The sequence below is a fragment of the Choristoneura fumiferana genome, chromosome 2, assembly GCF_025370935.1.
Source record: "Choristoneura fumiferana chromosome 2, NRCan_CFum_1, whole genome shotgun sequence".
In the NCBI taxonomy this organism is placed as follows: Eukaryota; Metazoa; Arthropoda; class Insecta; order Lepidoptera; family Tortricidae; genus Choristoneura; species Choristoneura fumiferana.
In genome coordinates, this window is record NC_133473.1 from 11,037,514 (window position 1) to 11,050,476 (window position 12,963).

The window sequence follows — 12,963 nt, forward strand, 5'->3', positions numbered from 1 at the left end:
ACACTTTACGTCTAGTTTTTTACTTTTTATTGTACAATTTTGTCGGCATAGTTTACATTTATATATCCGTGCAAAATTACAGCTTTTAGCATTGATAGCCCCTGAGCAAAGCTGCGGACGGACGGACAGACAGACAGACAGACAGACATGGCGAAACTATAAGGGTTCCGTTTTTGCCATTTTGGCTCTGAAACCCTAAAAACGACATACTGGAAAAAGGTTCCGGTATCTTAAAATCATATTTTAAATTTAGTTGAAATCTCAAGAAAATGCAGGAGTTGCATCCCCAGACGACCTTATCTTATACGTGTAGTGGAGTTTATTTCGAATCACACCGAACTACACCCAAATCAATAGCCACCGTATTAGCCACGCACCATCTTCGGCAACCGGCTTCATCTGTCTCCCGGGAGTAATCCCAAGCCTTTACCCCGCATTAGTTTCGCGAGGCGCGTGTTCTAATTGGGTCACGTGCTTTAATTGATGGCGTGGTGTGAAATCGCACTGGTTCAGTGTTGCCAACTCGATGTTTTGGGCTAGAGACCCGTAGGACTAGTTTTGAGGCTTCAAAAATATTAAAGTTGTTTCTTTTCGCATATAGCTTCCGGAGCATTTGCCCAACCTAATACAAAAATTGTGTCATTTTGGGTGCCTGCATAAGTAGAAATTTAGGTATTAGTGTTTTCCATTAGTATTGGACGAAAAAAAAAATTAAAGACGAAAATTTTACTTTCTTATTAATATCTGAGCAGTAACTGATGTACATAGGCATTTTGTGTCATATCCATCCACGGGAATCCTGATTTTTAACCAGTACCTAACATGTCGCCCAACTAACTCTAAAAGAATATTACAGTTTGTTAAAAAGATGTCAGACGTTTTAAAATACTGATATCTGTTATCCAAAATATTTTGTGTCAAATTCATCCACGATATTTATAGATATTTTTTTTTTTAATACAATACCCTGTAAACCCACAAAAGAAAATTCAAGTTGTTAGAGTTTACGTGTTTTGATTATTAATGGTGTAAAAAACACTATTCATAATTTTTGTCATTTTCATCCACGGATTCTCATTATTTGAAAAAAAAACTACCACGAAACGTACTTCGCGCGAATGGCGAGCGCGGGAAGTACATCGGGTGCTTGGGCGCCGGCTGGCAGCGTTCGTTTGTTTATATTACCCGCGCTTCGCACGCGTAATCTGACAGTTTAATTGATTTCCGAGATTTTACTGAATTCTCATGGGTAATCCCAAAAATTAAATCATAGTTATCATTGACTTTGTATTAAAAAACAGCTGTGCAAAATTTTATGAATTTAAGTCTAGCGCTTGTCATTTCGAGATTTTATGCCTATCCCATGGCAATTTTTTACGAGATACCTACCTAATAAGTTTTTTTTTTTTTGCTGATTACTTTTGGTTGACTGTAATTTCATTGTTATCTAAACAACACTTCCGCACCAAATTTCAAATCGATGTCATTAATCACTGAGGAGTTCCTTCTGAGGAGACGCTCCTGGCTGCTTTACCAAGATGTTACTACCAGATACCGGTGTGAAGTAAGCGGCCAAAAGTTAGCGCCGATTATAACCCAACCCAATTAAGAAGTTTGAGTTATTATTTGCATTTGTGAGGTCATAAGACTGACAAAACACACACACACTAGTTGATATATGATACAAACTAGTTTTATATTTAGTAGTTAGTATGACACAAACTAGTTTATATTTAGGGACAAGTATTCAACCTGAACGTCTGGTGAAGCAAGAGAATTATTGCCAGCTACAAAAAAAAAAAAACCAACATGGAAATGCGAACCTCTTCAGGTCTTTCCATAAAATAACACTGGATACTAATGCTTTCTACTAAAGCTGCAACTGCTAACTAACCTCAACTAGTCTAGGAGCCACGCCCGATTTAATGAAAGCGGTGTATTTTTTTTTTGTAATAAAATGAGAAAAACGACATGTTGCAAATAGCAAATACGAACCTCTCCAGTATTTTGTGGCATGTTATTACGCACGTTGAGAGCTTTCGATCAACGCTTCAAGTGTCCAGTAACCTCATTTTAGTTTTGAAGAAAGGTAGAATTAAAGTTAGCGGCCGAAAATAATCACAACAAAAATAAAAAAAACATTGATTAGAAACGTGTTCCTTCCAGATATTTTATTAATACGATTATGCATTTGAAAAGATTTCCATCAAATCTGAAACTGCCCATAACCAAAGCCTAGTACGGGAGTTACGCCCGAATAAAAGTAGGCGGCCGAAAAATTTTGCAGTAATATGACAAAACGACCAACTTGGAAATGCGAACCTCTTTAAGTCTTTCATATTATAAATACGGGATACAAAGCTGCAAGAATTTACTAACCTCATCTAGTTTAGGAGCCACACCCGATTTAAAGAAACTGGCGTAATTTTTTTTTTTGTAATAAAATGAGAATAACAACTTGTTAGAAATGCGAACCTCTCCAGTTTTTTCTGGCATATTATTACGCACTACGCCTACTTTTATTCGGGCGTAGCTCCGTACTAGACGTTGGTTATGGGCAGTTTCGGATTTGATTGAAAGCTTTTTAAATGCATAATCATCTATTAAAATTTTCTGGATGAAACGCGTTTTCAAATTGTTTTTTATTTTTATTTTAGTTTTTTTTTCGGTCGCTAACTTTAATTCTACCTTTTCTTCAAAACGAAACGAGATTAGTGGACATTTGAAGCGTTCATCGAAAGCTCTCAGCGTGCGTAATAATATGCCAGAAAAAACTGGAGAGGTTCGCATTTCCAACATATTGTTATTCACATTTTATTACAAAAAGAAATACGCCGCTTTTTTAAATCGGGTGTGGCTCCTAAACTAGATAAGGTTACTAAACTCTTGCAGCTTGTATCGAAAGCTTTTAGTATTCAGTATTATAATATGGAAAGATTTAAAGAAGTTCGCATTTCCAAGTTGGTCGTTTTTTTATATTACTGCATACATTTTCGGCCCCTACTTTTATTCGGGCGTAGCTCCCGTACTAGATGTTGGTTATGGGTAGTTTCGCATTTGATCGAAGCTTTTGAAATGCAAATCATATTATATATAATATCTTTCAGATATTAATATAATATCTAGGAGGAAGGCGTTTTCCAATCAATGTTTATTTTTATTTTAGTTGTTTTTTTTTCGGCCGCTAACTTTAATTCTACCTTTTCATCAAAACGAAACAAGGTTACTGGACATTTGAAGCGTTGATCTAAAGCTCTCAGCGTGCGTAATAACATGCCACAAAAAACCGGAGAGTTCCCGTTTCCAAATCGGATGTGGCTCCTAGACTAGATGAGGTTAGTTAACAGTTGCAGCTTTTATAGAAAGCTTTTAGTGTCCAGTGTTATTTTATGGAAAGATTTGAAGAGGTTCTCATTTCCATGTTGGTGTTTTTTTTTCATATGGTGTAGCTGGCAATAATTTTCTTGCTCCACCGGACGTTTTTGTGTTTTTTGTCAACTCTTATGAACACACACAATGCAAATAATAACTTAAACTTCTTAATTTGGTTGGGTTATAATGGCCGCTAACTTTGGCCGCTAACTTCACACCGGTAGGATTGTTGACGCTAAGCGCTGCTATTTTAGATATGCAGTGACGCGATAGCCAGGTTTAGAGCTGGGCACACTCCTTGACCATACAAGATATCCATCTTCCTTTAAGTTCGAGTGAGAGAGAAGGGGCTTAGGGGCTAGATTACATCCTACTAATATTATATATGCGAAAGTTTGTATATCTTGATGTTTGTTACTCAATCATGCTTTAACGGCTGGGTAGCATTAGCTGAAATTTGGGATACTTATAGATATAATATCGATTTAAATTAACTACATATATGCGTCACGACACGAACAGATAAATACAAATCCGACTTTAGCGTCATAAGCAGGATCCACGTCAAATTTCGATCATTAGAATTTTCGAACTTAATGCCAATCAGTTAAAGTTGACATTAGTTTTGTCGAATGTCTAAATTTAGGTGCTTTCTGCTGTTTGATACTATGAACATACCATTTCTAAATTTTTATATAAAACAATACAATACAATGACTCTTTATTGTACACCAAAATAGTAAGCGATACAGAACAGGTACACAGAATGAAAATTACAAGGGTAAACAACAGGCGGCCTTATCGCTTAAGAGCGATCTCTTCCAGGCTTAGAGCAACGCGGGCTTCCTACCGGAAGGGAGCAGCCTTAGCGGTAGATTACCTTTAAAAGTTCTGGCGTTTGTTGCGGGGGAAATGTGCATACAAATGCAGTTCGGCTTACTTAGATGCAAAAACAAACTGCCAACTGACTGTAATGACGACGTTAACACATAAATAATCCAACAATACACTAATAATTCGTTTACAGATGACTCCAAACTAACACATTGACAGTAACATCATTAAGTCATCGCTTTATCGCTTATGCGATTTATCGCTTGACCGATCCGAAATTTGTACCGCTAGGACTCGATGTTGGTAAACGAATCCGACAATAATGTACGTCTTTGTTGTTTAAATGTAATTAAATAGCAATAATACGATAACAATTTACTTCCATGTGAAATGTAACACCATAATTTTGCAAGCTTGATGTCCCAGATCTCTTTTTACAGCAGGAAACTGAACAATTCGGTATTTTTAGCACCGCCGCGTTCACTCGCGCTTCTCGATTCGGTCTAGTAGTTTGAAATCCGAGCGCGCCTTGTTTTATAAAATTCGTATGCCCAATTGGGCTTGTACTTTGACAGAGGGGAACGCGTCGAATGGCTACTCCCTTCCGCCCGGGTTGCTCTAAGCTTCCAGGCAACCTTTTTTATATATAACTATCAGCCTTTTTGGTTCTTAAATTAATGTACCTATTATTTACATACTTCATTATTTGAATAGATACTACATTCAGAGTATGCAAAAAAAGAAAGTTATGCAATTTGTTCATTACGTAGCGGAGATAAAAGTCAGTCAATTCAATACTCATTAAGTTATATAATAGGCGAAGTGCATAGTTTAAGGCCAGCGAAAAAAATGAAAGAGTTAAAAACATTGCAGGATCGCTATACTCGACAACAATGTCGCATATAAATTTTATTATTATCAAGTCTCAAACTTGGTCACGGTAATATCTAAGTTGGCACAAGTCAGGGCTATTACGAAACTCGAAACTTGAAGTTCGTGTCGTGCGGTCCTCTGACACTTACAGTATTTAATACGAGAGCGAGAGGGACAGTACGATACGAACTTCGAGTTTCGAGTTTCGTAGGCCCTGCTGTACCTACAGCCAATTCAGTCTGGTTCCAGAAAAAAAAACATCTAGCAAATCAAAATAACAAAACAAAACAACTGATACCTACCCATTAGGTATCAGTTATTTTGTTAGAACCTCGGACTTTTTTTAATGTGTGTGAAACAGCTCGTGGTGTTTTCAGAGGAAAAATACACCTGCAGTTTTGATATAAAATTAAATATCGTAATACATTTTGAGAAATGTTTATATTAGTCTCGGCTGGAATAGCAATTGCTGGCTTTGTATAGTTAAACGGACTCGCAAGTTCGTTCGTTTAATACTCATACTCAGCCAGCAATTGCCTACTTCCATGCGACGACAGTACTTGTATTATCTAATATGAATGCTTCCATAGATGAAATCGTACCGAACGAACGTGTTTGCGTGCTTATGCCCCCGTCGCCCCGCCGCTTGACCGGCGCGTTTCGACGCAACCATTTGTTTTTATGTTTTATTCATTTAAATATCGTGGGCGAAAATGACACAAATTTACAATGTCGATTTATCATGCATTTATGATATAAAATATGTGAACTCTAATGACTATAATTTTTTTGAAGCGTTTGTAGGTTAAGAAAACAAAATAATTTAAAATCTTAAATTGCGTGGTCTAATTTGGCACAACTTTTTTTTATAGGCGTATGTAAGTAATCTGAAATAGGAAATAAATATTTCATAAACTGTAATATTTTTTTTCACACCATTTTTACATACTGTCCATATAACAGTTTGCACTGGACGAAAATGACACAAATTTGGTTTACATACTCCACAGGCTATCCTAGATATGATGCCATAATTATTTTTAACTTTAAATTTATTTTGCGAGATTTATTCAAATAAAAAAAAAACAACCACAAATCTTCAATTGCTGAAAATGCAGGCAACAAAAATGACACAAAACGCTACAATAAGCTTCATAGGTACGACTGTACCCACAGGCAAAAATAAGAAACTTTAGAATTCTTGAAACTTAATACCTCAAAATAACGTAGTCCTATCGCCTATAGAATCAGCGTTTTTTTAAACATCAGAGTAAAAGTATAGAGAAGCGTATAATAATGTTATAATAAGTGATTGCTTGTAATTTAATATAATTAATTATACGCATAATACGTAAGTTACCTGTACAGAAAAACTATATCAATTAAAATTATGGATCGAGCTGCTACTCGAGTTTTCATTACATACATAATTTCAAGAATTATTTTTTGATTAGCAAAAACTCTGGTTTAAAAAATATCGAGTAATTGCTATAAGGGGCTAATTTCCGGGTAGGCCTACATAAACAAAACTGTGAGTGATGAAAGATGATGATGAGTGTAAAAAGGCTAAATTTAACCCCGATGGTGAGTTGGCAACACTGCACTGATTTCCTCACATCGCTTGCCTCGGCTATTATGGTCTAGCCTGGGATTGACTTTCGAGTGTTACTACCTACTGAGGCGGGATGTGTGTTGTAACTAGGTTACGTTAGAATTCAGATCCTAGCGCGATCCTAGATCATGAGCGCTTGTCGGATTAGGGTTGTTTGTGATGGATGGGATTGAATTCCTGAGCGCTCTTGTGAAACTCCGGAAAGAGGTAGGTAAAGATAAAAAAGCTGAACAAGAAATATCCGTGGGTGTAAGTCAGAGTGGTAGCAAATTGGAAACAAATGTTTTCTTTTCAATGGAACGTGGTTATTTGTTTTTTGAAATTGTAATAAAATAATCTGCAGTTGTAAAAATATTTCGTGTGGGCTTCTTTTATTATTCCGTAAATTCTAATGATGCACTTATGAGATAAAGTATTGTCACGGCATGCAAAGGCTAACTGCATTATAAGTAGACTTGCCTTTGACAGTACTAGGTGAAGCCTTTTTAAGTTTTCAATAGTATGTTAATTTTGGGTAATTAACTGACTTTTATTCAAACTAGATATCGCCTGCACCCTTGTCTTTATGTCCGTAGTTTGTTCTATTAACGACTCTTGTACAGGTCGCATCCCTTGATGGATTCAGCAGTAAGGCACGAAGGCGACGCTCCAGCGTTCTACAAGCGTGATTTGGTCCTCACCACGCTAGTGGTCGACCGCCAGTTCGTGGATATGCTGGGAGATGATATCACCTACACAGTGTTCTATGCTGGAACTAGTAAGTATACTAATACACTAGAGATCAATCAAAAGGTTATCACTGTCTTTACCATAGATTTTGCAATGCCGTTACGTTGGTTGAGGTTAAGAAATTAAAAGAGAATTACAACCTTCAGACGCTTTTTCGAGTTAGAATTTGTCGTGCGTAGTTCCGGTAGGTAATCTTCAGGTCATGGACTGCTTATATTCATGAGAATACTGAAAATGGTTCATAATTCACTATCATGATTTGAAACGGCCGACTTAAATACGAAGAAAACATTGTCAGTTAATAAAATAACGTGGTTGTAATTCTATTAAATATCTAATGTTTACTGTTCAACCATTGTGTTATTTATTTACCGACCATTGTTTTATAAACAGCCAATGAGGCTTGAGGCAAAAATGTCCAATGCAGTGCAACGTAATGGAAACTGCGGTTGGTTCATTTGCATATAGCCAGGTTCATTTAAAAAGTGGATTCCATATTACCCTAAATTATGAGTTATCACATTTGAACCATTCGTATAATGTTTGTGATATGTTATTTTAATATACTGTTGTAAATTTATAGTATGCATTTTAAAATATTCCCGCATGCATTTTAATTGGAATTTTGTGCAGTTCGTACCTACTGTAAAATGCGTACGAGAATAATAAAAATAAAATAAAGTTTATCTTTTTTCGGCAATGTTACTCGTTGATTGAAATCCGAAGATGATAAACTCGTAGTGGCCAAAAAGGCCACATACCTAAATAAAGTATGTATATTTTTTTCTAAACTACTACAAACTTATGAAAATTTTTCGACTGCCTATTACAACACGCCTCACTTGGCTTATTTTATTGTTTTCACAAAAATCAATACATATAATATGCAAATTGTTTGTTTTGTTGATAAGGCTTGTTTAACCAGGTGAAGGTTCCGTGTACAAGATAGTGCAGTGGGCGGGCGGCGGTTCGCGCGTAGCGGATGTGTGGCGTGCGGCCGGCGACGAGCCCGTGCGGGCGCTCGCGCTGTCGTCACGAGTGCATGCGCTGTACCTCGCCACAGACAACAGGCTGCGACAACTGCCGCTCAGAGCGTGTGCGCATCGGTGAGTTACAACCATAGTTGCAGAAATTATCCTTGTGAGTACACGCTCTGTATCCCGCCACAGACAACATGCTGAAGGCTTTTACTCGTTGTTAAGCGATGGTCTTCATAACATCACTTCTACGATATTGGTACAAAAAGTAGTTTATTAGACGATGATAACTCTTCTTTTGCCGAGAAATTCAGAAACAAAGCTGTTTAGGAAATAGGTCATAAATACTTGTCAAGAGTCAAGTGTTATCTAGAATCTTCTAAGCACTAGAGTAAGGGACTGTTCCATATTTTTCTAAATAATTTACAAGTTTTTTTTTCCACGTAGCTACGACAGTTGCGTGCGATGCGTCCTCGATCCTTATTGCGGTTGGGACAAGGAAGTCGGCGCGTGTCGTCCATACACGCCTGGGCTCCTCCACGACGCAACTAACTCCACACCTTCCATATGTGAAGCTAGTGCACCGCTGAAGACAGTCAGAGCTGGCTATGGGCAAAGCGTCCATCTGGCTGCCTTCTCCAAGACGCCGGAGGCTTTGAGAGACCAGTATGTGGTGTGGTATCACCATTCCAGAGAGAAAGGGAGATACAGGATTAGTTTTAAGTGAGTACATATAAATAGCTTTTCGGACTATTTAACCTTATGACATGTTTGGCACCAGAACATAAGCAGATCTTATTGGGTGATAGCTGGACGACCTCTACAAGTTTAGCAAGTTCAGACGCGACATGCTTTTGGAGTAATTTACCAAATTCGTATTTTTTCAAAATATATTATGTCCCTTGGTATGTCTTTATGTTATTGTAAGGGGGTTAGTAGTTTAGTTTTCTTGTGAAATTTTGAAAACTTATAGTGAAATTTGTCGTAAGGAATACTTACATAGTTCCCCGCTAGGTATCACAAGGTCTAATTAGCAACCCTATGTCATGTCGCATTTCGTCCAAAGAGCATCTCTTGTGAAACAACTCGTCTATTTAGCGAGTAATCAAAGTAGTAATACGACAGCTCAATTTGCCACCTCTAACTTGTTTTTCTCTTGAAGATCAAAATCAGATAGTAATGCAATAAAGTACATACAATGAAGAAACAAAATGTTGATCACTAGTTTAAGTTAAATCATTATAATAAATATAGTTGGGAGCGAGTACTGCAGACTTCAGAGCGCGGCCTAGTGCTGCTGTCCGTGACGGAGACGGACCGCGGCCGGTACGAGTGTTACTACGGGCCCACGCTCGTCGCCTCATACAACCTGGACATAGATATACACAGGTAAGAAGGAAAAAGTACTCTGAAAAATCCTTTAAATTGTCCTTTTAAACTTTTAACATAAACCAGAAATAGTTTACAATCTCCGCGTACCTACTACGAAAAATCTGTGCAGAATCAAAGTAAAAAATGCACGTGAAATATCTACCCTACGCCTACTTTTCACTCTGCTCGTTATTTCGGTCGTTGAAAGTCGCAACACGATTAATACGTTAAAGATATGGACATTTATTGACATATTTTGAACTGAGATTGCATTTATCCGCTAAAGAACTTCATTATTTTTAAAACATGATATTATTATCTTTGAGAGTAATAGTAATGATTTCAATAACAGGCACGTAAATACAACGGTTTCTGGTTTATTGTGTATTCTAAGGCTGTCCCTTAGTTAAATTGCTACATGATGTGAGAGAAGATTTTGCTAAACTTCGAGGGCTGAAATTCGGGGTGCTATCCTATCCCCGGGTTGTATAGTACATCGCAACCCTCTTATACCTAGGCAGGTACCTTGACTGCCTACCTATAGAGCAATTTGTTTTCAACTATTTGTTTTCAACTATGTTGGTTGCAATTACTTAAGTATATATGTCATCAAATTCTAACTGTTATAATGAGAACTAAATATGCAAACATTTTAAAATCTGATCCAGGTATAACATTTTCAACAATAAAATTTAGGTTTTGTACCCCAGAATACTTATACGTGCTTACGTTTTACCGTTTTACCCACTGATTTAAACCTGTTTCTTAATGACGGTGCTAGGCTTAGTATACTTTTTGTGAGTGGTATAATAACACCCTAACCTGTAATTGTAGAACAGATATCGTCCAGTAAATTACGGCTCATTTACGTATGACATGACGCGGTAACTATAGGTAAATGTTATCATTTCCAAGGCTGAATACCTAATTACAGAAGAAGCATGTAAAATAAGTTTAGTCATGAACTTTCTTTGTTGGTAAATTTATCTTTACTTGTCTGAAAATACAATTGATTCATAAAAATATTAAAAAAAAACTTATTAAGAATTACGTGCGTGCTATTTTGTGACGAAAAAGAGTTTGTGTTGAACAGTATTTAAAAGTAAGACTTCAAAGAACCGACTGATTTGTGTAAACGTAAATACAGTAAAATACAGATACATGTAACCCCTTAGTGCAGGCTCACTCATAACAGGACAGGGGTGGTGCGTTTCTTGCAGCTGGCTGTACATACTTATCAATCATATCATAAGGTTATGGATTGATACTACGGTACGAAATATCTAGTGTCATACAAAATCAATGTAATCTACAGTTTTTTTTATTATGTTTCTACAGTTAGATATTTATAACAATTCACAACAAATTTGAAACTGATTTCTTTGCGGGTGTTGGCATTAAGTATATTCTTATATTTATTGTGGAAAAGTATAACATGGTCCAACATTTCAATAGTGTTGCAGTATTTAGTGCTCATGCTTGAACTTCGTTCTAGTGTACGCAGCCGAGCAAGTCGCAGGAGTATAAACAGGTGTACTCGGATTGGTGTCACGAATTTGAAAAATATAAAAGCGCGATGAAAGCCTGGGAGACACGGCAAATGGTAAGTGGGGCAAATTATATTTTCTAATAATTCTCAAATTATAATATCGGTAAATTTTTAGTAAGTGTGTTTCGAAATAAATTTGAATTTTTGCGCAAATTAGGATCATCTGACATAGCATCTAAATGTAGAGCCATAACCTGAACAGGAGTATATGTCGTTAAAGCAATAATAACATTATCTAAAATGTACCTAGCTAGAAAGTGTTACTTATCAAGACAAATTTTGCGATTTAGTGCCTTAAACGTACCTATAAATTTATGTATTCCACATTAACAAAACGCCACACTAAACAAGAGCTGTAAAATCTGTTTAATTTCCAGCAATGTTCCAAAAGCGTGAACGCGTCATCGAGCCAGAACAGCCTGGGCAACGAGATCGTGGCATCGCTGCGGTGATAGAGCACAGATGATTAATGAGCGATTACACCGCCTTGCTGCATAAACTATCTGATATCCCGCCGACAGCTCGTAGTCACAGCCGACCCTAACTATTTTGACAAGCTGCCATTGATTAAGCTTCAGTGATATAGCTTTTCATGAAGCTTATAACACAGCGAAAAAGTTGTTGTCTTTAAGAGGTGTCTTCGTTAAAAGCTTAAGATCTTTGAATCGGTTCATTCTTTGTTTCGAATCTCAGAGAGCAGTTAAAAGAGTGGGCAATCAATAATAGTCTGAGAACGATCTGTTCTAACATATTTTGGCCTCTTCTGGCTGGCTCTCAATGGATGACTGACTTGTTTTGTTTAGCAAAGAAATAGTTGGTTTTCCCATTCTTTGTTCGTGAAGTTCGTTCTTCGTTCTTTAACTCTGTGGTAAACAATTAAAAAGTTTTTGTGGAAAGAGAATGCGGTACATTGATTATTGTCGAAAGCGACTGAGTAGTTTAACTGTATCTGTATTTGATCGAAATGAATATGTGATTTTTTCCGTCTGTCCGTTAATGCTACGCTGTCTCGTAGTACTATTTTTTATTTATTTTAATAATACAAAACGGAACATTACAATATATTTATTACATTTTCTTAGAGTAGAACTGCAGAATAATAGTTTTGAAACTAGTAAGAAATAAAAAATCTCTCTGTAAAAAGTTTCAGCATATTAGAAAACTGCGTCGTAATGGTTCGATGTTTTATATAAACAAGCATCAATTTGCCGTATTATGTTGAGATGTCATGAAGGTAATGAAAGTGATTTTATTTAATCAGAATTATTCATTTCGTTCAGTGCAATATTAAGAACTGTAATAGCACAAGCGTTAAATCGTACAAAACGCGAGTTCAGTCGACTAAAATTTACTACAATCGATCGAATCGAATCGATGTTATTAAATTTATCATACTGAAAACAAACTGAGCAAAGCCAGTATCGTTATCGTTATCGTTACACACACATAGCACAAGCGTTAAATCGTACAAAACGCGAGTTCAGTCGACAAAAAATTACTACAATCGATCGAATCGAATCGATGTTAGTAAATTTATCATACTGAAAACAAACTGAGCAAAGCCAGTAAACTTTAATTAATTAACTAGCTAGGTCAGTGCATTATTGAAAAATTAAGTAATTCCATATAATATATAAGTAGAGTCA

General features: G+C 36.5%; 1 protein-coding gene across 1 annotated transcript in view; it reads left to right on the forward strand.

The window, feature by feature from the left end:
• Positions 1-12,200, forward strand: part of LOC141443265 (semaphorin-2A-like) — an 81,111-nt gene extending 68,911 nt beyond the window's left edge. The window contains exons 9-15 of the mRNA XM_074108476.1: positions 7,294-7,448; positions 8,346-8,526; positions 8,845-9,120; positions 9,652-9,786; position 10,095; positions 11,264-11,371; positions 11,695-12,200. Of these exons, the coding sequence (XP_073964577.1) occupies positions 7,294-7,448; positions 8,346-8,526; positions 8,845-9,120; positions 9,652-9,786; position 10,095; positions 11,264-11,371; positions 11,695-11,769 (931 nt within the window). The 3' untranslated portion in view covers positions 11,770-12,200. The remainder of the gene's footprint in view (positions 1-7,293; positions 7,449-8,345; positions 8,527-8,844; positions 9,121-9,651; positions 9,787-10,094; positions 10,096-11,263; positions 11,372-11,694) is intronic.
• Positions 12,201-12,963: the final 763 nt, after the last annotated feature.